General features: G+C 30.0%; 3 protein-coding genes across 9 annotated transcripts; 1 reads left to right on the top strand and 2 right to left on the bottom strand.

Moving 5' to 3' along the window:
• Positions 1–66: 66 nt before the first annotated feature.
• LOC126851182 (mediator of RNA polymerase II transcription subunit 17) lies at positions 67–2,976 on the bottom strand. Its single transcript, XM_050594859.1, is given in 9 exon segments — positions 67–308; positions 387–535; positions 657–1,229; positions 1,390–1,595; positions 1,711–1,923; positions 2,052–2,191; positions 2,193–2,366; positions 2,491–2,670; positions 2,848–2,976. Coding segments are annotated over 9 exon segments (1,956 nt in total). The 5' UTR covers positions 2,958–2,976; the 3' UTR covers positions 67–97.
• A 307-nt stretch (positions 2,977–3,283) lies between these two features.
• LOC126851217 (gamma-secretase subunit Aph-1) lies at positions 3,284–5,383 on the bottom strand. The gene is made up of 2 exons (XM_050594935.1): positions 4,724–5,383; positions 3,284–4,618 (listed from the first exon to the last, which is right to left on the bottom strand). Exons 1-2 carry the CDS (start codon positions 4,954–4,956, stop codon positions 4,135–4,137), a joined length of 717 nt encoding a protein of 238 aa, XP_050450892.1. The 5' UTR covers positions 4,957–5,383; the 3' UTR covers positions 3,284–4,134.
• Positions 5,384–5,618: 235 nt separating this feature from the next.
• On the top strand, positions 5,619–27,778 carry LOC126851216 (microtubule-associated protein Jupiter). Of its 7 annotated transcripts, none has more exons than XM_050594929.1 (6): positions 5,619–5,776; positions 6,465–6,542; positions 20,531–20,907; positions 22,338–22,361; positions 23,865–23,945; positions 25,750–27,778. In XM_050594929.1, the coding sequence occupies exons 2-6, from the start codon at positions 6,502–6,504 to the stop codon at positions 25,932–25,934; spliced, it is 708 nt and encodes a 235-aa protein (XP_050450886.1). In that variant the 5' UTR covers positions 5,619–5,776; positions 6,465–6,501; the 3' UTR covers positions 25,935–27,778. The 7 variants fall into 7 exon arrangements, with proteins under 7 accessions (XP_050450886.1, XP_050450885.1, XP_050450887.1 ...); XM_050594928.1 differs by having other exon boundaries at positions 5,733–5,868; XM_050594930.1 differs by having other exon boundaries at positions 5,774–5,857.
• The last annotated feature ends 49 nt before the right edge of the window (positions 27,779–27,827 follow it).

The following is a 27,827-nucleotide window of genomic DNA, read 5'->3' as shown; positions in this document are numbered from 1 at the left end:
ATGTGAGTAGAAATAAGTGGAAATTAAAGGGGAAATACCAAAAAATCCTTTGTCCCACAAGAAAAATATATAGAAGTTTCACTGTAATTTTTGCAACTTAAGAGCTCATTAAAGAAGACATTAGTAATTCCATTTTATTAAGGAAATTTTTCCCTTCCATCTTATCCCATCTGACTTCTTTAAAGGAACCTCCTAGATTCTCCCATTTTCTTTCTCGAACAAGTTGACCAGGAAAGAAATCTTTTCGAGGAGAATGAGCAATAGCAACTTGCACACCCATTTGTGGTTCACATCGTACAGCTATCATTCTGTAAATATAATTATGTAATCAATAAATATAATACATAAGAAAATTTTATATTATAAATTCAAGTATAAGAAAATACCTGTCACCGATTGGCGAAGCTAGAATACAACTACTAGCATTTCCGAGAGGTTCCACTGAACCTAGACCAAGATGTGAGCTATTTGCTAAAAATTGCCAGCCCATGCATTTGGCCAGAGCTTGCACTGCATTTATCTGATGTTGATAAATCTGTATATAAAAAACAAATTTGATACTATTTGATCAATAAAAAAAATGTTTTATAAAACTTTAAAATTTTTATACTCATATCTTACAAATCACTGTTAATAAAAAAGTAAAGAAGATTTACCTGACAAAAAATTAGATCTCTCAACTCCTGGGGCTCATAACTCATATGCATAACTCTACCATCGCGACACACGCACTTCAATGATTTTTCACCAACGTGAACGATCATTGTCGTCCGACATACGCTGTCGTATCCATGCGTCAAAATATTAATTTTTACACAGGATTGTGTCGGTGAATTTAATGCGTTCCAATGTGAAACAATAAGAGGATCTTTCACTTCTTTCGCTATCGTGTCTAATACATATTCCGTGCGCAAACGCATGAAAAAATGTTGTGCCTGTTGAATAATCTGTTCTAGTAACGTTTGACTTTTCGTCATTTCAAGAAGCTCGTATTTATCAGCAGCGGTTGGGCCGGCTAAGTATCTGCGCTTACTAGGCCCAAGTGGACCTGAGGCAGGATGAGGAAATGGATGTTGACTATTCTTATAATGCACTTCACGCAACAGTTGATGTAAAGAATGTTCCAACACATGATCGTGATCCGTTTTATGCGGCGGTGGAGCAATAGGTTTCTTATCGTTGCCTGTGCTGTGGCATAGACCAATTATTAATTGAATTCCAGGAAGTACCTAGTATAATATAATAAATAGAACAGTTTATTAAGTACATGTCACAATATATTGTTCGATTTGAATAAATATAAAAAATATAATATATAAATATATAATAAAAAATATTACATAAAAAAAGATGGAAAATTATCTCTAATTTTAGTTCTAAGATACATACTGTGGCCATTATCTGATTTCCAACAACCATATGAGGTATAGGCGCGCGTAAATGCACAGCTTCTCGTGCCAATTGACTAAATAGTTCTTTGCAAAATAAAACATTTTGTGCAGCTTCTAACTTCTGCTGCCAATGCATATCGGCATTTGAATTATTAGTATTGCTATTAAGCAAACTTATATTCGCATTGCATAAATCTTCTTGATCTAAAGAAACGTATACGTGCTCACTTTTTAACATGTATATTATATACATTGTGCATACAAATTTTATATAATATACTTTTAGACAAATCATTTTTTCTTCTTTCAGTCACATTACCTTTCTGACATAATACTTCAATATAGGCAACACCTTGCAATTCGCTAGGTATGGTTACGCGTAAGGCAGACATTTTTGAATTTGAAGAAATATGAGATTGCCCTGACATATTATTACCAGCATTAGGGGATGCCGGCGGACTGTTATTACTTTTTTCTTCTTCTTCAGCTTTCGTAACTTCAAACATACCCATTTGTGTATATTTCGAGCCAGCTAAAATATAAATATGGCACAAGTTTTTAAAACAAATAAAAATATTAAAATTACACAAATCACTTTTCCAAAAAAATATAAAATATGTTTAAATGAATAATGTTAAATGAATAAAAATAGATATTAACCAGTTCGATAACTAAGATCACCAATGATAGAATTGGATACTTTCTTCAAACGCCAATTTTGCCGTAATCTTAATAATTCAATATGAAAGTCAGGAGTGGATTTCGTTCTAGCTAATTCAGTTTGACAATTTCGCAGTCTCGGCACCCAGCATGAGAACTGATGCTGCTCCTGCCAATGCCTTTTTTCTAGCATATACTTGTATCATAGGCTTTACTTCAACTGGTTCCTGAGGCACTGGATCTAATACCATATAATTTTTCTCTTTTGCTATTGCGAGTACATCAGCTAATACACAAACTTCCGTCAAGGCATTCCTATAAAAAAAAGTGAAATTCAATTCTTAGGTTTAGCAAATCATTATGTATCTAATTGTCAAATCGAATACTTATTATTTGCATAAAAGAGAAGAATTCGAAGTATAAAAAAAATATGACAAACCTTAATTTATTTCTGACACTATCCCAAGGCCATAAAGAGGATTGAAATGAAGTAGAATCTTTTGTATCCTCATCACCTTTTTCACCTTCTATTTGCTCCTTCTTTATCTCCTCACCATTTGTTTTATTGAAGTCAATCTTTTGAGCAATTTTCGCCAAATTCTCCGATAATGTAAGGGGTCTGCATAATTAATAGATTTAATATATAATACAATATCTAATAATTTTATTCAATTTTTCAATAAAACTAAGGTTAATTACGAGATGTATTTATAATGTACATTTAATACCCAATTAAAATTGCATTAATTAAATATTGTTTAATATGTTCTTTATTATTTCTAAAATTATTACATACGCTTGATAAATTTCTTGGCCATCGTAACTAATTTCCTGTATCTGGTTCTCAATAGGCGCCTCTACAGAAATATTCACAGAATACGCCATTATTGTTTTCGTATGTTCCATGAAGGGGTGCGTTCCGATTTCCCCCCTAAATGCACTCAGACCATAGACGTTTATATATTATTAGATTGCTAACTCTGTTTTCAGTTTTATGTACGACAGGTATATTTCTGCGCTTGCGCTTTGATGGCGCACGTTGCACGTATATATATATATAAGATTAGTATACAAATATATGTATATAAATTTATCATTATATGCATATATTCGTCATATAAATTTATTTATAATTAAACAATAATGCGAAATGATTATTGTAATTATAATTATTATATAAAAATATCTTGCACTTTCGAAGAGGTAATAATGATATACACAATTGTGTGATATATTGTACAAAAATTGTTTTTATTTTATTGTCATATGAAATATAATATGAATTGGACAATAAATCGTTGCAAAATGTAGTAAGTGAAGATTAAATTAATTAAATCTCAAGAGATATAGGTCACAATTATTTTAAGGTAATCATCAGATGGCTTTCTTTTTTAATATTTATATACATAGATTAATAAGCAATTCCATTGACTCGTAGTTTCTTCGTTTCATCTAGTCAAGGAATTCATTTTTACGGTGAAAATTGATGCACAAATATATATCTTATTTATATGACAATTATACATTATAGAGATGTATATACGCGCGAGCGCGCACACACATATATATATGTATGTAATTACATTTATATTTTAAATTCTTTTTTTTTTTTTAAACATACGAGGAAAAAATTCAATGTCATTCAGATCAAAATGCTATTTTGTTTTTGTCTATAAATTTTTAATGGGCCAATAGCTTAATAAAAGTGTTCAGTGTTGAAGCTTCTCAAGGGGAAAACAATCGCGAAAATTTCGTGTCAAAATACTTATTTTTAAATGTCCTCAAAATGTTATGCAATTATAGTGAAATGTATTCTTTATAGAATTCAGAACGTATTTTACACCACCACAAAATTTATCATTCAATTACAATATTTCATATCTACATTTTTCATATCATTTAAACTTAGTAATTTTTAAAAAGTATACTTATTTTTTAAACACATCCTTATGTATATTATATATAATGAAGCAAAGAACAATTTTTTTATAAGACTAGTAAGTGGAAAGAATGTTTTTTATTACAATGCTCAAAGATGGAATTATTAATCAATCATATATTATTAAGTAACTTTTGTAAACTCTCAGTTTCTTTGGAAATGGAGAATTGAAGTTTGAATCCACCCACCTGAAGCTTTGTATGCGAGTGCAGTTGTTATCACTAATACTATGTATGCAGACAAAAGACTGGCTGCATATGCTTGATAACGATTGAGCAAGGTCATACACGAGACAAATAGATGAGTTCCAACTACCCAGATAATATGTCCCCAATTTCTTTTGTCCAATGCAGAAAAGAAGATGACACCCCAAAATGTATGTAGTAAAATGAAGCACAGTGTGGTGGCAGCTGATATGATGAAGAAGTATTCAGTGCCTTGCCATAGCCCCATGGTACCAGGTCCGACTGCATCAGCCAGAACATTAACTAGAGCAAAGGCACCACTCATGAAGCCAAAACCTAAACCACACACATAAGCAAATATGTGTCTGCTATCTGCCACATGCGTTGTTGTAACTTTCTCCAAACCTCTCTCGGCTTTACGCAGCACCCAATAAAGTAGGTATCTTCAAAAATATAAAACAAATGATAAATTCTATACATGTGTATGTATATAAAATATATGATTTTTAAATACGCAATTGAATTAGACATCAAAATATAAAAATTACCTGAAGCTCTCCTGGAACAATACAGAAAACACTAATCCAAATGCAAGATTTTCCTGTAGAGGAACAACGGCATACCAAAGTATAGATGACAGTAGCAACGAAATAAGCCAGAAAAAGGCACTGGCTATCAATATGATTATTCTGATGGGTTCAGCAGCAATGGTGAACGTAAACATAGCTAGTGGAGGGCCAAAAGCCAAAAAGGCACAACCAAAGAATTCCATAACAGTCATTTTTTTTCTTTATGGTCGCGGTGTCGAGTTGTGAATACTTTTATTAATGATCTCTTTTTCTCTCTTTCGTTAATTTCTCGTCAAATGTCAAAGCATTGACAAATGCTTTTAATACTAAAAAGCCTTTGTACGGCTAGAATATTCTCTTTTATCGACATTTATTTTCCCAATAAGGTGCGCAGTCTCGAGCTTAACAAATAATTATACTAACTTGTTTTTAAAAAATATATAAAAATTTATGCATATTAAAATCACTCACTCTCTCTGAGGTAACGAAATTTGTTCGTATATACCATGTATATCAATGTATGTTGAATACGTTCGAAAATAGCTTTAGCTGCTGCAATGTTGCGAATTGAAGATTGGAGAGACAAATCTCGCACATGCGTAAAAACATAAGCAATAGCAGACGTTAAAGATTGAAATTTTTGATCAATCAGAACTAAAATTTCTTTATCCTGATTGGTTACATTTCAATGTTCAACATGTAGTCTTTGATACGGGCTTCAGACGGTTATGTTTTCGATGACGTTTCTAGCGCATGCGCACAAATATCTCGTCTGGAGAGATTGTTCTTGTATGCCCGTATAATAAGATATATAGATCGCTTTCCGCAATTTTTTTTTTTTTTATTGTAAAGTATATAATGGCGCCGGCCAATTTTTTGCAATGACAGAACGAGTTTACGAGTAAGGGAGCTAGCAACTTAGGTGTGCGTCGGGACTGTTCGACGCTAGAGAATTGAAGGGACAAATCTCGCGCATGCGTAACAACACAAGTATTAACGACGCAGTCACGCACGCAATTACGCTTCAGTCAGGTATATATTTCGCTACAATAAAGAAATGTCATTAGATTCTCACAGAAAAGTATAGGAAATGTTTAATATAGTGACAAAAAGGTTTCTATCAAGTGAGCAATAAAAATTTCATGATTTATAATAAAATTATCATTATATCTTTATTGCATCTCTAATCTGTATCTTAAAATATAAATTTTGCTTAATATAAGGGGAACTGCAGACAATCTTTATCAGTATTCTAACAAATTATACAAATTGTTATAAATATATAATAAAAAATTGAATTAAAACGTTAATAAAATAAATATTTTAAAAGTTATTTTCTATTAAATAGGTGTCATTATCACATTCTGGATCTCCTCTATGTCGAATTTTTTTTTCTTCGAGCTGTAGTGACTGCGTTCGATGCATATACAATCTAGCGTTTTTCTTTCTGCAGAGCCTTAATTCGCGCGTTCCTGCTTCCACTTATATTTCGTCTCATTCTCTCTCTCTCTCTCTCTCTCTCTCTCTCTCTCTCTCTTTCACTATTTTCTCACTGCCTTGCGCTCATGCGAAACTCTAAACGGAAGAAGCGCGAGAGTGCATCGTGCATGATTCAGTGTTCAGTTTGACCTGCGTCATTCGCGCTCGCGCGTGTCGTTAGGAGTTTCGTGTGCGTGCGTTCTTATCAAGATAATAGAGCTCCCCGCTCTGGTATTTCAAGGTTATCAAGCAGACGGTAATTATTCCGAAGAAAAAACATGTGGGCTGGTCAAGACGACACGCAAAGATTCAAGACCAGGTGCGTTTTTCACTCGCATGAATGCATATATTCGCGTGGTCACATTTTTATGTTTGTCGATTTTCTATCTATTAACAATTGTTCGATAATCTGATAGCTTTGACTTTCTCCCTGTATACGATCGATTTTATCACTTTTGGTATAATAAAAGAGATAAGCACGATTCGTGACATTTCATTTAAATTAATATTTATTGTCAAAAAATCTTTTATTTCAGAAATCTGAAAATATCTGAAAGCTATTTACATCTGAAAGTAATTTTTAGATAAAGCTTTAGTAAAACGTTCGAAAAAAAATATTGAGCAATATTATATATGTTATATGTTACATTCAGATCTATAGAGATATAGGTTAACGGAAAGGCATAATAAAAGTATTTCCTGAAATCAGACGCTTTATGGCGTATGCTCGGATCGAATCATCTGTTAGGTCCGAAAAAACAGGTCAACGACCGAAACGGTCGGTTTGCAGTTTAAACGTTTATTTGGCGATTCTTTTTCTTAATCAAAGAATTAAATCTTTATTATCTGAGACAGGATATGCTAAGAATAGGGAAACAATATTAATTAATTAAATGAATTATATATTACACTGGCTCTCCATAATAGTGAATTTCGAAATAGCGCGTAAAATCCCTTCCATAAGTGCTAGACGCACGTGAGTAGCATGAGTGGGGGTAGTGGTATGTATGTGTGTATACATACACACATATAACGAGCAAAAATGTGCATCTGCTCTCAGTGATGTACCGGAAAATAATCTATGGCCGAAATAATATTGCTACGGCCCTGAATTTCTCCGAACTATATCTAAAGATAAGATATAAGTGATTTGATAAATTGCTCGCATATCTTATTACATTTTTTCTTCAATTTTTTTGATATTAATGACTTTGGGGATGTGTTATACATTTTGGATCATAATATTAATTTCACTATTTCAAGACACGTGACATAAATCGCAGATTCTAATATATTTCTCCATAACATTATACATTTGACATTTGTTAGATTTTTTTTTTAGTCATTGCGATTAGTTTACATACTTATCATCATATTGCAATATCTAAGATCTTATTTTCTCGAAAAAACAAATTTAGATTTTGCTATATGATAAGTATGCAAGAGAAATCGTAATGTATCGTAACCAAATTAAATCTAATGAGAAACTTAAAATAATTCTAATACACAATGCATGAGATGATTATTTTAATGATATATAAAAATTTGGTTTAGAACAATTTTTTTAGAACAATTTAAATAAAACCAACTTCTTTTTGTTTAACAATTAAAAAGTTAAAAAAATTTTATATTTGGAACTAATAAAAAGAGAACAATTTTATTCGTTTGCTATTTCTGAAAAAGAGAAAAAAATTGCTGCTGTAAAAAAGACTCTATAAATATGATACTCATGTCAGACAATTTTATGATTTTTCATGCTTATGTTTAATTAAAGTTCGTAATTATTTCATCAGCAAAGTGCCGTTTTCTTGTATTCCGTTATCTCAATTAATAATGGAAATATATCATCTCTGTGTATATTAATAGGTATAAATGTAGTTTGTGCTAATTTTATAATTAGTAAACTTCATTAAGACGATACTTTTTTATCCATTAATGTCAAAAGATTTGTCAGATATCGTATCAGCGATTACTAAAGAATTACTTATCTTAATTTGCGCGTAATTATCGTCTTTTTGACATTCATATGTATGCTTTTACATGCGATCCATCGCGTTAAATACTACTAAATATATGTGATGTGTAATATATATATGTGTCCGGACAAAGAAACGCGAAGTAAAAGGCCGGAATCACGCTTCGGCATGCGTGGCGTTTTCGCGAATTCCTCCTTCCTTCCAAGACTCTTGGCGATCCTATACGAGCACGATAACGGAAATTATTCTGTACATATAAGTGTCTCGTGTGCCATATGCAATGATTTTATGTAATAAACAACGAGGTTTATATATTTGTACTATACACTACCCATCTAGTTGAAAAAACCTTACGTTAGTTATTTCATTGTCAATAATATTTAGATTAGTCAAGTTTTTAGTTGGCTTATCGGTTGATATCATTTTTCAAAAAGTAATCGACTGATTCCAACTTTTTTGTACGTAAAAAATATATATTTTGTTTATTCTGATCCGAACCAGGATTACGATATTTTTAAATTAATTAATTTTTTTATAATTGCAAAACCAAATTTTTGATAAAACATTAATACTTATTTTTTTAAACTCCGCTATTCTAATAATTTATTTTTTTTATCCTGGTTGCCACATAATTTCATAATTTTCCCCGTTTTTTATATTAGATAATTAGGATTACTAGAATCGCACATATTAATCATCAATTTTTGTTATTAATTTTAAATACTATCTTTAAAATTATAAAACATGAAAAATAATTAATATATTTAGTTATATCACAATTTATAAAAATTTATATATTTTAAATATGTGTATATATATAGGGTGTATATATATAGCTCAAACGTTCCGGCCAGACTTTGAAATTTTATAGGAAATCTATATAATTATATATATATAATATTATTCTTAATATTTGTTAATCAAGTCATTTTCTCATCGATTTTTACTGCACGATATATATGAAACATTTTAAATTTTATAACTACATATTTCATTAGCGTTTCGCTCATTTGTATATAAGCAATTGACGCTAAGAAATGGTCTTGCGATCCGATTGCATGAAGGACCTGTTGACGCCATCAGCTTCGGCATCAGCATCGGCGTCTTCGTCGATCAGCTATTAATCGTCCGTTGCAAAATTGGATGATTATTTTTCCGTCGATCGATATTGACGTAAGATCGTTCTTCTATGACGCAATTTACGAGCGCATTCTATTGCTTAATACTTATTCGCTCCACTGAAGCATTACGAAGGCCGCCTTTGGACCGATTGCTTCCGGTGATATTTTAAAACAACGGTATTCATAGATTGTCACTATCTCAAGATTCGACATCCTTATTTTTACTTGTCACTACGCAAAAACTTAAAGAAAGAAATTTAAATAGAAAAATGTAATATTGTATGATTTTATTTAGAGAAATGATCTCAAATTCTATAAAAATAGTATCTTAACTAAGTATAACATTTGTTTTTTTTCAAATCATTTCGTTTCTTCTTCCTGAAAGATTTTTCTTATATTATTAAAAAGCGGAGATATTTTGCTTAGTCATGTAGAAGTAATTACATCTTATTATATCTCGAGATACTTTTTTTCAGAATAATTGTTATTATGAATTGCATTTATTTGGTTAATAGAAAGAAAATTAATTATTATATATATATATATATATATATATATATATATATATATAAATAAAATTCTTACACAAAATATTTCCAACTTGTTCGAAAGATTTATTTCTCCAGAAATTTTTATAAACAAATTTCTTTTTTTATGGTTTGTTTCTTTTCTGAGATTAATAATTTTTTGATATATACAATATATGTCTTATCCGAGAAACATCACTTTTCTTACGCCAGATTACATAGTGCAGGGCAAAAGTAAAATGTCGCAGAGGTTTGGCATCCATCTAATATTAGCCCGCTGTCTTTTATTTTGATGAGCTTTAGCATTTTTTTTGTAGTGCTTTGCGCTCATTTTAGGTGTGTTGTACACCGTTCTGTACGACCGTTTGAAACGAAAACCGAATATAATCGTGTACGACGAAAGAAAGAATCTATGTTTTGATTATATATATATATATATACACACAGAAAGAACATACATATAAAAAAAAATATTTTTGAATATATTTTGTAATTATTGTGTGTATTTTTGTGCTTGGATTTATTAATTTTAATAATATTAACTTACTAATTTGAATAATAATTGATCACAATTTAGTTTTTGCATTTGCATTTGAAATTGCGTTTTAGTAGTAATATTATTTCGATTTTTGAAGTTAAAATAAAAAGTTTATATTATAAATATGAATATTTAGGAAAGAATATTTAATAGAAATATTTTAAATATATGTTATATTATTTGATAATTTAGAATGAATCACTATTGAGAAAATGAAAAAAAGAAGCAATATGTTTATTTTGAAAATTATATAAATAATAAATAATTTATAAATTATTTATGATATTGTTTGCGGCGTACATTGTCTGATGTTTTTCTAGATTTCCTTTTTTTATTTATCCTTTACTGTTTTCTTGTGGCAATTAATATAAATAAAAATTTCGTGTTTTCACGAGTGAATGCCACAAGAGAACAGTAAAGGATAAATAAGACAGGAAAAAGAAGTCCGGAAAAACATCGGGCAATGTACAGAGAGCAACGATATAAGGATAAATAATTTATAATTTTTTTAATAATTTGAGTTTTTTTTAAATTTGTTTATTAATTAATTAATACATGGCGCGTGTATAAATTCTATTAACCACAAAAAATAATTGTTAAAAGCAGTAAGAGCGCAATCTCACGTTTCTTAACAAAATAGCGACTCAATTTTGTACGATTATAATTGGTTTGTTGCAATTGTAAATGCTTACTTATCGCACAATACACAATCTTAGGGACAATTTTTTAAGTAAATGTTTTTTTCTGAATCATATTAAGATCGTCATCATATTAAGATAGGAGACGATTATTAAGGAAGAACTTTCTTGACTTATGAATGAAAAGTAATCAAGACTTTCTCGGTATAAATAGCGGGTTTTTTTATACAGATAAAAATAGGTCGTGTGTTCAGTAAAAAAAAATCTGAGGCAAATTTAATTTGTACATTTTTTTTAGAAATTGATATTTATAGCATGTTTAATTTTTCGGAATCTTTTTTTTTCTTATTGTAATGAGAAGATTCAGCCTGTTGAGAATGAAAATTTCGCGCACGAAGAGTTGAAATTCGAATAATTACGTACAATTTGGCTGGCATGCGTCAAATTAAAATTCGGTCCATTAAATCGGGTGTGTGCGTATCGGAGCATGATAGGATTACTAAACAGAGTGAATCGTCAGCGGTAACTTGATGCGTTTATCATCCACGTCATAAAGGGACGATGGCAATTTAATCACCCAATTAGAAAGAGTGTCTAGAACCCCCCAAAAAAGAAATTTCCTAAGGGCGTCCCGTCGCGACGCGTGTGGACCATTCAACCCTTTTCCGCTGAAGCGCAACGATGAAACCCTCGTAAAACAGACTACGGAAGCCGTATTCGCGTTTCGTGTTTCATCCTTTGCAGTTTATCCTCTTTGTGAAAACCAGCTTGCCAGCATTTTAAAAATTTAAGTACGGACTAGCCACATAAAAACTGTATAAAAAGAAATTTTGTTGCATATCTTTTCGTAATTAGAATTTTTTAACACTACAAGGGTAGAGATACATTTTGTTATACACGCGCTATAAAGTGATAATATGCGATTATATCTGCCTGCGTTGCATAACATTTTCAATTGTATTTTCTACCTGATGAAGATTGATAAAAATAGAGAATTAAATTATGACAATTATAACATGCCTATACATTTAGTCTCGCGATGAATATAGTTAGAATGTTATTATTACTATGCTAATCTATTTATTCAATCAAAATATATATATATCAAAATAGTCGCTAAAACGATTCGTTTTTCTACAAGGAATTCCTACAAACATTTTTAAAACGTATGCATATCGTCTTTCATTTTTCACGAAATCTTTTTTATCTCTTTCTATGCATCATCGATTCTAAATGCACCGTAAACTCTTTATTTCGAAAAAAAAAAAAAAAGAGAAAAAGGGAGAAATCTCAAGTCTCTTCAATTCTCTGCCCGCTACTCCGTGCTCTCTCCGGGTTTTCTGGCCCCCGCTGTACTTATTATCTCCGCACGTGCAGTGCCGTGCATGTGCAACGAGCGATACCTACATGCCGGCTCTTCCTCTCCTTTCTCTCGCCCTCCCACTCGGTCTGGTTCGCCGAGCGTATTGATTGAGGTGAATGCACGACGCCGGCGTCGGCGTCGTCGTCGACGTCTCCTAGTCCGCGGATGCGCGGGAATGGAAATGCATACTGCCAGGATAGTCGGCCGAGGTGGCTATTCGCAACAGCTCTCATTCGAAAAGAAGAAAGAGAGAGAGTAACAAAGGGAGAAGAGAGCGGATACGAAAGAGGGAGAGAAACAGGCACGAGGCACTGGTGGAGGAGGCATTATATACTCTTGCTGGATCTTCGTTCACCGTCAGTATCTTGCCCGAATTCGTGGCACCGACATCGCAAATATTAAACGCTGCAATACTCGCAACTGCAGCCAAGAACGTGATTATCCAAGCCGTGGAAGAGATATAAGAATTTTGCAGAAAGAAATCCATTCATTTAAATTCGCATTTTACATTCGTGTTCTGCCTGCATTCTTCGAAAAAAGGAGTGATTGCCATCAGGGAGGAGAGCCGATACCACTTCGAGGTTGCCAAGAGACACCTCTTTTTTTTTCCTGACTGATTGAGATCCAGTCCCGGGGGTTTATCATGGCCACTTACGCAACTTATAGGCATGTCGAGCTTGACAATGTTGGATATGGGAAGAAAAGGTAATGATGAGGATTGTGTATGTGCGTGTATGGATATCCGAGAGAGAGAACGAGAGCATATTGCGCTGCGGACTTTTCACAGGCGACACTTTCGCAACATTACGCATCAAATTTTTTATTTTTTTTTAACATGGATGTTAAAATTTATCTTTGCGGTTAATTGTTTGTAAATCTAATATCTATTATTCGCGAAAAAAAGAAATGTGAGAGGAATCGATAGTTTGTTGTAACTTTCGAATTAGAAAATAGATATATCAATAAATATTCGATCACTAAAGCAAATCTACACTTGTTTTTGTTTATGTATTTGTGTAAAATATATTATCATATTAAAAAAATAATAATAACGATGAGATGATAGTAGTTCTTCAAATCATCACTTAGCTATTAAAGAGTCTATTTAATAAATATATAAAGTCTATTAAAATCATTATTTGTTCTTTATGATTTTCTTATTTTATTGCGATACAACTTTTTGATGATCTTAAATAATATATTTTTTAATAAATTCATATTCGCATACATATTCACTACTAAAATTTTATAGTTTGAAATGTATGATTCAGAAATTATTTAGCAAAGAAAATTGAATAATTTCTAATCGTATCTATGATATATTCGGATGCTGGTCAGTGTATCTACTTTATCACATTGATCCAACAGACGGTGCTATTGGAACAGGAAGATATTTCTCGTTGCATTTAAGTGACTCGAAATTACTGCATTCATTTTAATTTGCGCTTTCACGGAACTTGTATGACGTTATTCCTACATAACATAAAACGAGCAATTATGAATGTTTTATTTTTCGGGTTTTAGCGCAGGGTTTTCTCCACTTTGCTATTGATTTTGAATATTGGAGGAAATTAACTTCCTCTAGAGATTTATAAATTTGAAAAAGAACAAGTTTTTTATTTAAAGATTTAATTCTTATAATAGATTAAGAATAGTTAAATTTTATTTATTCAAATTTTATTCCATTAAAGATATGTATTTGTAATCTGTATATATAATATTATTTATAATTTATTTATTAAGGGATTTTTAATTGGTTTGGTAACAATAGTATGCTATCCAAAGTTTATAATAGTCGAGGATTGAAATTGCAATCATAATAAAGATTTTTAAAGCTGCACATATCGAAATGGTAATAAAAATTTCTCAGCGTAATTTTTCCTTTCTTTCTCTCTTTACGATTTGGTTAAAATTTAAAGCCCGAAATTTTTTTATTAATTGCAAGAAATATAAAATGGATATCATCAATCGTGATTAATATATAGGTATTTTCATTTTCGAATGCGAAGTAAGAGGAAGGCATAAATGGGCTAGAAGTGAGAGCGCATTTAAACCGATTATTTATAAACTTATGGAAAGATATAAGAATATAGTGAAACTTGTGGCTGTCCCATTAATTATCACAACAAGTTTAATCGATTTGCATTCAGCCAATAGTTTTTCCAGGGATACAAGTAAAATGTTGCGCTCTAATAACGGTTTATATAGATATGCAGCTAGATATGGCCAATAAAATATTTTTTTTATGAGTAGAGTAAGATCTCTGGACTGCATTGTAAATAACATAAAATATTATCAACAAATCATATAAAGTTTATGAAAATTTTTGTAGTTTTTTTTCTGACAATCAATGTTTATTGAGTACAAGATAAAATCCCAGAAATAAATTTAATCATTATATTAATTATAGAAACAGATATTGAAATTGTTTTGTTGAAATAAATATATTTGATCATTAATTTATGATTGCCCTCATTTTTATTTTTAATGCAATAAATTATCAAGATATCTTTCTCAGGAAACGCTATTTCCTTCAAAAAAGACTGATAGCAAAAATTACATGCGGTTGCAGATAAGCAGGAAAACAGATGATATTGCTTCTAGATTTCTTAGTCTACAATTTTTTAGTAGTAGAAGATCATACAACTCTTTTTAGATATATTTTATCAGTTATTATTTAATATTATTCTAAAAATCTTTTTTACAAAGAAATATATAAATGTTCCTCTTCGATATGCTTGGGGTTGTAAAGCAGTTCAAAATAAGAGACTCGTACTTTTTTCTTTTTTTGCATGTTCAAGAATTTAAACAATTTGTTGAAAATTATATATATTATATATAATAATTCGAAATATATATTGTTTTTTACAAATATCGTCGAAATTTTGAGATATAAAAAAGCGTTTTGGACAAAAACGTTTTAAACATGATATTTTTCAAAATACTTTTACTTTACATTAATTTACAGTAATTTTATAAATTTTGGATTTTTTATGAGCACAGAAATTAAAGAGCGTTTGTCGCTGAATTTATGCATATATGAAAATATTATTTTTTGTATTTTTGAGAAATGAGCATTATAGCGCGCTATTTGAGAGTATAGTTGTCTATTTTATATTACCATTCTGTTTCATAGATTTTTATTTTTTTCCTTAATTTAAAAATTATCTACTATCTAATAATTTTTAGAGATAAAATAAATGTTTTCTTTATTACAAAATAATGCTCTATGGAGTTATGATAATTTTATTTGATTAAAACCTTGTAATTAAAACGTCGTAGCTAACAACACGTCATATCAAATTTGTATAATATTTTTTTTGTCGATGCTCGAGAAATTTTTGTAATTGAATTTAATATTTCATTTATAAGAAATTATATGTTTTGGCTAAGATATAACACATAATTGATTAGATTTCCGGATACTTTGATGAAAATAATTTTTTGTGAGTGTTGAGTGACTATAACATGCCATGTCAATATATTATAAATCATCTTTGCAAAATACGCGCATCTCTGTGCGTATATAAAGGGCTTGCTGACCAAAAGATTTATACAATTGATCTTTGTTAGAATCGTGATCGATATCCTCGCGTAATCAACGTGTTAGTTTGCGCGCGAGTTATTGTATGGTTATCATTGTTCCGTGTTTATAATTGGATATAGATTGTTACGTAGATATAATTGCAATGATTTTTCATGTCCATACTCAATAAAATTTTCTATTTGAGTTTTCTAAAAAGGGGTAAAAAGTAGGTAAAAAGAGCATTAACTGTCTGACCATGATGACGGTCATCTTACGGGTTTCTGTCCTCATTTATGTTAGCTTGGCGGAATTCAAGTACCGTAGAACCACTTGCTGTTTTGTATTCATTTCGCAATGAAAAATTACAGATGTTGCAGAATTCGTCTCGCGCGTCATATTAATAATGACTTCGTGCTGAATGCTTGAATTAATCGCGGCTTTCTTGTCGAAGTACGAGATCAGTTGAAAAGACTTTCCACTGAGAATTAATTAATAATTTAATGTATTCTAAGTGAGTTTCTCATGCAGGTTATTATATTGTCATTTAAGAATCATTTATTCTTCGTGCACAGAGTAGATAACATATAATTTTATCGCGAACTAATTTTGAATTATTTATTCGAATTTATATATATATATATATTTTGACGATAAGAAATTCGAATTAATTCTTTCTGTGTTATTAACTATTTTACAAAAATTTATTGCGATATATATAATATATGTATAGAAAGTCGAAAGAGAAAGAGAATATTCATAAAGTGAACATTTTGTGCATATATCTGTTTAATTCAATCTGGCAATACTTATTACGAACATGTGATATCATTTCGATCGGATTAAGATTCAACCTATCGGCTTTAATAACTATATTGGTATCTTCTTCTGCCATTGAGATACTTCCGTTATAATGCTTTTTCTATAGAAACTTGATATAGTGGCGTCTTTGTCTTCGGATGATAAACGGACCGATCCTTAGTACGACTGGTTTCTTTGTAATCTGCTCGACATATGCGAAATATTTGAAAAAAAATATTAACTGTAGCTGTAGACGTTCTGACATATAATACAAAAACCATGAATAAGAATATATTTCCAAGATAAAAAAGAAGTTTACGTTATTTTTAAGTTTTTGAGTTGCATCAGCTTGAATTTGAAGCTCCTGATTTAGAATTTTTATTTTGTAAAGAATATTACAGTTTAAACAAAACAGAGTATAATTATCGCATGTAATTATCAATCAGTGATTAGGCTATTTGACGAATTCTTCATGAAAGGTAGTAATAAGCTGCGTTCGTCATCATATATTTCTTCATCGCATTTTCTATTTTATATTCATCTTATATCCATATCGTACATAACATCGCGATTCTTTGCTAATAAATTTTCGTATGATTTGACGATTGCGTTTTTCATTATTCTTGATTCTCTCTGGGTCCGTGTGTTCTCCTTTTGTCTTTATTTTTTATTGTTCTGATTATTATGTAATTTTCGTTTTGATTTTGGTTTAGCATTGCACTTGAACACTTCATTGCACATGAACACCTCATTGTGTGAACATTGGAGAACACTTTCAGACAATGTGCTCCCGATGTATTTGTCCTAACGGCTGGAACCGATGGGAGACCTACCGCATTTGATGTGCGCAGGATTTTCTGACAGTTCTTGGATATCGTAACTCATATTTTATGTATGTATTTCTTATGCGTAATATTCTAACTGTATCTTATCGTTTGTATAACATATTTATTTTTATCCTTTCGACAGTTGTTAAAGACGGTTCGAAAATTTTCTATTAAATTTTCTTTTTGAAAATTCTCGAAGATTTATTTGCGCCATATTAAGTTAATCGATCGATTAATTAAGCGCAATTCGTGAAAAATAAATCATTTCCTAAAAATGATTATAATTTGCATCTTTGGTCTTTCTTGGGGAATGCGAGACTTAGTATAACGTATTAAAGCGCATTAATACAAGCATAACAATATCCGCCGATTCACACATATCTGTTTATGGCTGACAGCTAATTAGCGTGTTTATTATTTACTTACGTTATTCTGCGACAGCGAGAACAATGACGAGCAGTATCGGTTGTCAACTTTGTGAGTTTACGTAATGATGATGTTACGTTATGGATGATTCATGCAATTTCGCAAAATCGATGATCGCGATCGGATCAATGATCGCATAATATAGCCGATTTCGTAAAACAAATTGTTCGACTCTATTATCAACAGAACTATAATGATCTTCTCATTAACTTTTATTCACGAAATGTTGCAAAATATTCGGGATTTAGATTCACTATGCATTTTTCTCATCAAGGGTTCTTTGATTAATTGAAAGAAAGTTACTTTAAGTATTAAATTAAATTCTTGTTGCTATTGGGAAGAGAGAATTCCAGTTTTTTATATCGCGTTATTAATTTATTACATAATATCTTAAATTTAATATATTTTTAACAATATTATAACATTTGTTTGTATTTTATTTTCCTTACGCATATATGACATGAAATTATTTTATGCTGTAAAAAATTACAAATAATGTTACGTATCATTTATCCAGATGGACTTTCAGATAGAAGTTAATCGGAAAATGAACGATTATTATTACTATTCTAAATTTGCTTTTTTTTTTTGGATTCATGCTTATCGTTTTAAATCGATTTATTTTATTCCGCGTACCATCTCTCTACCTATTCTTTCTTTTATACCGAATTATGTCGTGACAGCTCGATGTCAAATATAAGTGATATCGTACCCGATGGTACGACCTCATCGCCTTGATATTCGCCGAAATACTAGCCCCGTGCCATCCCGCGAACTGTCTTAATCGATGTTTGTTATGATATTACAAGCAAAATTGTGACATTTTGGTCTATTTTTTGGGAATATTTTAATTCTTTGATTCTTTTAACATGATACTTATTATGTCACAGAAAATCTGTGAAAGATACAAGAGAAATATTTTATTTCATAATCTTTTTAGTTTTATTTTATCAATCAAATTATTATTAATTAATTATTATTAATTAATTATTAATAATTTTCTTATAATTTTGAGTGTTATGTTTTATAGATCATTTTTTTAATTTAATCAATAAAATCTAAATTGTGTAATATTATAATTTTAAATTTATATTGATACAATGTTTATATTGATAAATATTAACATTAATGCTTATGTTAAAAAAATATTAACATTAATATTGAAAATATAATTATATAAAATATAATTATAGTTTTATCAGACTTAAATATGTTTAATAAAGATACATTTTGCATTAATAAAGTAGCAATATAATAAAGAAGATTTCGTAAAATCTAATCGCTTATTAACATTTCCATTAGCTTCTAATATGTAATCCAGGTGTAATAATGTAGAAGTGTCCATTCATCATCATGATGGTGCAACGTGCGATACATAACATCGCAAAATAAAAGTTATATGATTAATTAAATGTAAAAGTCATTTCCTAGATCGAGAATTAACGGTTTCTTATTATTATTTTTTAACCCGAGATAAGTAGAACGGTATGATTTTTTTTTATATTTTTTTATATTTTTTATATTTTATATTTTTTTTTATATTTACTTAGCAGAATTATACATATATCTTACATATTTTTCTTATATCGAAAATAGTGCTTCAATAAATATATATGTTTTTCTCTTAGGAAATTTAAATAAGATTTGTTTGCAAAATAATAATTATGATGCTCTCTTCAAACAGTTAGAATAATGATGTCTTTTTCTCTTAGTAATATTTATTATTAATTAGGTAGTAGCTAGTAATAGTTTGATAATTAATTCAAAGCTTTGGTATATTATTAATTTTATAAGAGAGCGATTTATTTCGAAGCAGACTGTTTCTAGAGTAATTAAAAAATCGAGAATGCATCATTCCCTTATTAATGAAAATTGCGATTCTTAATTGAACCACTCCCCATTAACGTTTTTTTTTTTTTTTTGCGAGATAACGAGAGAATGGAGGGAGGGGGAATATGAGCGTTTCACATTCCTAATTACTAGGTTTGTTCCAATCTTTTCTACTTGATTTTTATTTCCTTTTTTGTTCATAAGCACACGACAATGTATGCGCGTGCCACACGCATTACACTTTGTTAAGTGGAAATCAGGACAAATATACATTCATAATTTATATCGCCTACGGTTTCCGCCTGCTAATTTGTTGGTATATTAGTTTGCTGATGGAATTAAAAATATCGTTCTGGTTTGATTCGATTTCTCCAATGCGCTGATTTCACTATTGTCAGCATTTGTGTGTCGTTCATTTTTTTCCTTGAAGGAAAACGACACAAAAACAACACTTGCGACATTATCTGAATATATCGATTACAAATCGTTGTAATGTTTACAAATAATGTTTACAAATCATATCTTTAACCATTGTATCTATCTCTAACTAAATCTTTTTAGAGTTGTTGCCTTGGTTGGATATCAAAGAACTGGTAGATATTAACAGAATTTATTCAAACCTTTTTAAAAATATTATTTTTGAATGCATACAAATTTTGCTTTTAAATTTTAATCTTGAATACTTAATCTTATATTCTTCGATCTTTCTGTTAACTGTGTTGGTTTTATTGTTCCAGGGTGTTGAAGCCGCCTGGCGGTGGTAGCAGCGACATTTTCGGCGCAGAGGAGACAAGTCCGCGTCGTGTCAAGACCCACAATCAGTCGCAGCTGGGCTCGGCGCTTTTCGGCAACGCCAACGATAACACGCATGCCATCCTGTCACCGCGGTCTAATAAGCCCGGTAATGATTCATACAATCGTCTGTTTGGTCCTCCCGATGCCCCACCCACTCCAAATGCAAAAAATCACATGGGCAACAATAATATCCTCAGCGGGGGATCATCAACTTCGACGCTATCATCGAGCACCAAAAGCATAAACAGCAACAATTCATTGCCAAATATTGCTAATGGCTTTTCTAGCAACGGCAATAATTCGTTCAACGATGTCACAGGTAAGAGTCAAGCACGAATGGAGAAGTAGTCGCGAATTGTCCCGGGATGGACAAAAGTAATCTATCTATTAAGTTGATGCAAAAGATATGTAATAATTCTCAACAACTGAAATATATAGTTACTGATAAACTTTGACAGTATCTTCTAAATTAGGCAATAATTAACTCTCCTTTTGTTCTACAGTGAATCAAGAAAAATGCAGCCTATGTATATGTGCGATATTTTTATTAGAAAATATTTTTAAAATACGCTGTTGAAATTAAAATCGATTTCTCGCGGATCACTTTATAGTTTCAGAATAATTTTTATTAATAGATATGCTTGTATTATTTCAATATCCTTTATTCATATAGAAAAAAAGACTATTTTAGAAATATGATCGAAATATATATATAAATAAATTTCAATTAGAATTATCACATCATCTATAATTATGAATCAGAATAATTCAGATTCAATAACTTTATTGATATTCCTCTCTTTCTCTCTCTTTTTTTTTTCTTAATAAGAAAACGACAAATCTTTTGCATTAACCTAATACTTTTTTTCAATAAAATCATATTATATTATTATTGATATTCAAATAGCAATTCGATAAAATTACAAGTTAAATAGCTTTTATTTAAAATTAAAGATTAATTATTACATATTACATTTAAAAGAATGATAATTCGTGTTACACGCTTATTTATAATTTTTTTGCTAACTATAATTTATGATATTTTGTGTGAATTTTTCACATTGGAATATTAAAAAAGCGAAATATCCTTCTTTTTTTTTAAGAATGTTGTGTCAGTATTATGGAGGTAAAGATAATTAATATATTATCAATGGAAAATATTTATCCGCCCCAGGATTTTTTAAGCTGTTCTCGCATTCGTGATCAGACGCTTTTTTTTTTATAAAACGTGTCCGAATATTAAGGTCAATGATATTGATCTAAGTTGAAATATGTGTGTCGCAGGCTTTTGGCGTAAAACTTGTTCTTTGTATTGGAATATTATGTTCTTGACACGACGAAAAATATTTTTTTTGTCGCTACTTTTGTTTGCTATAATTACAGACATCCAATCTCTCTGTAACAATTTATATTTGTTAAAATTATATCGGCAAGTTTTACATCTTAATAATAATTTTTCTATCTTTCGCATAAAAAAAATATATTGATATAGTGTGTATCGGAATTTGTTTTATAAAATATAGATTTTTTAGTTATAAAATTTTATGCCTGCAAGATCAATCAAAAATTCTTCAGTTGAACGCGAAACGGATATGCTTTTATTACATAAATTAAACTATTGCTCTTTGCTTTATTAATGTAACGAAATATTAAAGAATCTTTACATGAACTTTATTGTACGATCTTTATATTATTGTCTAGACTAGCTTTTTTAATATTGTCATTTTTTTTTTAACTATTTGCAAGCAGCTTTTAGGAGAAAGAAACGATTTCGTAAGTGTGTAACATCGACTTTCAATTAGATGACACGCAACACCATCACATTTTCTTCTTTGATCATGATTAGATGCGAAATCACGCGAAAATAATTTCTCGTAATATAACGAAAGTAATAGAAACTTTTCTTTTTTTCTTATCAAGAATTGCGCGAAAATCAGTTAAATTTTCATAAAGGAAATGTTTGATTTAAACACGGTCGTAATTTTTACAGAGAATTTTCATCATTAGAAAACTTTTTTGACATTATTATTATTCTAGAGCCTGTCACGAAAATAAAAACACATATTTTGAGTTAGACAACATTACTTATGTTAGGCCTTAAGTTCGTATACATTCGTATATATTCTGCTTTAAATAATATTATCTCTCGCTTTGCATTAAATTATTATTTATTATTGCGATCTACTCACACTATAATGAACTAAACAGTATAGTAAACAAATATTGTAAATAGTATATTAAACAGACATAGTAAACAAACATTGTTGCAAAGTATAGTAAAAAGAAAAATATATGTTATATATATTGAATATAATGATAATGAATAACTCTGTCGATGTATACGCATACAATCTTGTTCCTATAAATGAATTTGGCAAAGAAGACACATTGCGTGGATTGTGAAAATTCGTCACTCAAAAAATTTTGAGAAGTAATTTTGCAAAGGAGATAAAATATTTAATGTTGTTTGCGAGATGTCATTCACAAATTTTTGCACTGCGGGCGACATGCACCATCAGAATCAATCACAATTTTTTTTATTCAATAATTTTCGATTTATTTAACACGAACACGCACGATCACAAGAAGTTTTTTTATAATAATGATAATATAATAATGATAATAATGATACGATATATTATAACATTACTATTCAAAAGATCATTGACGGCATAATATTATTAACCGAAATAAAATTGTCGTTTTAAAATTTTTCTTCTGTTTATGTAATCCGTATATAATATGCAATTCTTCTCATAACACTATCATTATTTTAGTTTTTGTATTTTATCACTATAAATACTTATCTCTTCTTTGTTGACAATTTGTTTCACAATACGGACATTTCTACTTTGCTTTTAATTTAATTTTTATCGTATGGACGAATCTAAGAATCTAAGATAATTAAAATATATTTTGCTTTTGTGTGTGTATGTGCGTGTGTGTATTTGGAGATAAAAATATATAAAATTATCAAATTATATAAAAATTTAAAATAAAATAAATATTTAAAAATATTTGTTTCTAACATAGAATTATTATGAGATTTATGCAAATTTTTAATACGTAGTATTTGCGATTCGTCTGTACGATTTACCGCGTAGTAACACAAGTTGTTTGGGTTACTATTATGGATTTGCGATGGTGTTACGATGCATGGGGTGAAATGGCTCTGGTCGCTTTGTATGTACGCACGTGGCGATGAAAATGGCTATTGACATGGTGTGCAAACGGCATGGGTCCGCTCTGCACTCCCGTCACCGCATCCCTCGATAGGAGGATTGCCGACGCGCAACCCGGTCACCGGAGACGGAATTGAGGTGACGCCTGTGAGGTGCAATCCACGAAAATGTAGAGGTAATGTTCTCTAATTATCCGATATTCTCTTGAATTTTTATTTCCTTTTTAGAAAGTGCCTTCTTGATCCTCAACGAAACGATGCAAAGTAAAAATAACAGCATTAATGACCAAATAATAAGATGTATTTTATATTGTGAAATATTTAATTGATAAAAGTGCTGATTCAGCAATGCATATATAATTTTTATAGTAAATTATCAAATTTAACGCGCGCGTTAAATTTGATAATTTAACATAATTTCTTAATTATTATTAACAATTAAAGTTTACTGGAATTCAAAGTTATGCATATTAAAATATTTGAAAAATTTATCAATGTATTTTTGTATTTGATCGGTTTTGAAATACATGTCATATAAATGGTATTGCGAAAATCCATTGAAGTCAAGTCTATACGCTGGGTGTGGCAAATCTTTCCAGCTAAGATTAAATAAAAATTACTTCCTACGTTGTCTTTTATGTCTACAATATGAGCGTAGTCATAAAGCAAAATCATCTTCCTCTTGTTTCTTTTCTTGTATATGACCTCTTACTCCGCAACTCATTAAATTAATGAGTAGTTACTTATAGCGATCAGTTGTGACTATTCCGCCAAGCTGTATAACAAAATATAAAATATCTTTCATATCGCATCAAATGCACAAGAATTTTTTTGGTTTGAATACTTGATTTTGTTGTTGAAATTGCTAGTTGTTGGAGACTCATGATTTCTGTTGTTTGGGTTTGTCATAGTGGCTCTATTTTTCATCTCCCGTATTTTGATACAAAAAAATCTTTTTCTTTGAATTTTGATTACAAAAACATAGCTATATCATAGCATTTTTCTTTGATATCAACATAAGAATATGCAGAATTTATTTGTATTTTTCTCATTTGTTTTAAACAAAAAGTAATAGCTTTCGCTCCAAGTTCTGCAAGCTCTTCTTTTATTTACGTTTGATTTTTATCAAATAATACATATTGTGGTCTTTTTGTATCTTATTTCGGATGTTAATTTAATTTGCAAGCTACATGGTAATTTTGTTTGCTATTTAATTAGATTTTTGTTTGCGTAGATTTACGACTGTTTGAGTTATGTGCTTAATTGATATATGTGCCTGCAAGATTAGAATTATTTCTATTCATTTCTCTGAAAATGAGTTCTTAATTAGTGTCATTATATGTAACAAAATAAATCAAGGAATGACATTTCAAGATATATTAGTTGCGAGTTTAACATATCTTTTAGTATTGAATTATAAGAAATAATATATATGAATTTAAGAATTAAAGATATAGCATGTAATAATGTGTATGCAATAAAAATATTTCAATAATTTAAATTAAATTACAAATTTAAAATTAAAGTATACATGAAAAATATTGAAAAACTTAACAATATAAATTTCTCAAGATGTAACATTAAAATATCCAAATTTACTTAAGATTAAATACGCGTATGTATGTATTTAGATTTGAATTAGTTTAAGAATGATTATTTTATTTTTCAGTATTGAATGATTTATTTGTGCATGATTTATCGTTATCAGATGTCCGTTTTTTTGCAAGTAAGATTTTAAACCTATTCGTTCGACACTTGAGAAAATATGATTTATTTATGAAATATAAATATTACAATATTTATATTTCAAAAAATTTAATTATAACTGACAATGAAAATTATTATAATTTGCTTTTAACAGTTCTAACACAATCAATCGATCGTGAACGTGGGATGTTAGAAGACCGAATAATTTGAATTTTAGAATCGGCAATCGGATTTTATTTCTAATTCGACTAACGAAAGCAATCCTTTTCGCAGATGGCAATCCGGTAACAGGAACTGGCTATACGTCTGAGACGCAGAAAAACGGACCAGCCATGCAGAACGGAATTGCTAGCTCGAATTCCAGCAGTAGTGGCGAAAAGTCAAATGATACGTCGCCAGCGGCAGCAAAGCCACGTACTCGTATCCCACCTGGTGGCTATTCATCTGGACTCTGGTAAAGGGCAAAGTCATCATCAATCGCTTTCTTTCCTTTCCCCCCCAGATATGTTCTGATTAATTCTTTCAGCTCTGTTACTTTTAACTCATTAAAGCCCACTATCTCTTATAAAATCTTCGAATTGCTGTCCGTAAAACGTCCTGAAATAGAAGTCTATTTATATATACCGTATATCTCTATGGATATAGTTTTCTATATTTTTTCTAGAATCCAAAAAAGGAAAGAATTGTAAGACAGGCGAAATAAATAGTGGGTTTTAGTAAATTAACATCATTCTGCTTTATACTATTCAAGGAAATGCATAGAGAAGAACAATAATAACATTTATAGGCCTTTCGATTTTTGGATAACTATTTCCGCCAATAATCATTCTTGAATTAATTCAGACCTAAATACATGGTGATAATCAGTTACTTCAGTATTCAAATGAATATAACATGATATTCGCAGTTAGGAAGGTCGAGAAGATTAATATATATATAAGGATGAACAAAAATATTATAATAATAATAAAATCATTAATCCTCCGAATATCTGCAACGCAGAAACGAGCAAAATTGCATTCTTTTAACGATGCAATTCGATCAACAATCTCTAATATTAACATCGGTTTTTTTAAATCCTAGATTTCAGTCATGTGTAACGAATTCTATATTAAAAAAAAAAAATAAATTAGAAAATATCTGACAATTATAATTTTTAGATATTTTAATGGAATTTTTATAATCTTTTTTGCCACAAATGAATGTAGAAAACATGAGCATAAACCGGTCCTGGGTTTCTCTCGAGCGTGAATTACCGGTCCTTCAATTAGCTACTCTAGTACAAGTTTTATCGCGTAACTGTATAGAGATAGTTAAAGCGATCATTGCGCGTAAAGCATATTTTTTCATGACTGAAATGTTACGTCGGTCGATGAACGATTCGTGAGTTGTAAATCTTTTTGCTAGGAAGTGCGATTTCCTCATAACAGCTTACATATAATGAATCATTAGAAATAAATAGGAAAAAAATTAATGTTCATGATAAGAGAGATGGAAAAAAAAACATTTATTTTAAAATCAGCATAAAGTAAGAAAATATTGTGCAAATTATTTCAACCTTTGCTTTACGAGGCATTAATTGTATTTCAAAATATTTACTGGTCAATTTATGAACAATCTTATCAACAATCTTAGTTATAGAATTACAGTAAAATTTGAAAATTAGCAGTTTTCTAATATGTTTAATCATATTTATTAAAATGCTTATTTGTTTTATTTATATTTTCTATTTAATACGAAATCTCATTTATTATATGAAGTATGACTGTCGTATCAGGTATCGCAGTATTTTGCTCGTTTCCAATGTTGCATATTGCGTCTCAATCATATAAAAATTTAGAGAATGTCACATGTCTAATGAGAATTCGCTGTCACCTCGAAATGAAAAGCAATGATATTCATATATACATATACAGAACAGTACCAAGATCGTAGAATTATAATATCGCGATTATCACAATATAGTACGACATTGATTAGGAGTGAGGAAAGAAAAAGATCGTTGAACTATTCAAAATTTCTGCCAAATATCGAGAAAAGATATATTGAAATGTGTCTACATGTGAAAATAATTAGCAAGATAATTAACATTTTGAATGGAGTATTATATTGCTTAATGGCAATGTTACAAAAAATAAATTCCATAAATAGTCAGAGGAATGGATCGTAAAAAAACAGCAATGTTTTATGATGGAATTAGGATTGTGGAAACGTCGGAGTTATACATTAGAAGTAGGCATGTGTTATTTCCAAAAATAAAGCTATACTATGTATAACCCATTAAATAAATCAAGTGCTTTTATCTCCGTGCCTTCTTAATCAATTATTTATTAACACTGAACAGAACGCGA

This window comes from Cataglyphis hispanica, chromosome 7 (genome assembly GCF_021464435.1).
Source record: "Cataglyphis hispanica isolate Lineage 1 chromosome 7, ULB_Chis1_1.0, whole genome shotgun sequence".
NCBI lineage: Eukaryota > Metazoa > Arthropoda > Insecta > Hymenoptera > Formicidae > Cataglyphis > Cataglyphis hispanica.
This window is presented reverse-complemented; position numbering and strand designations above follow the sequence as displayed.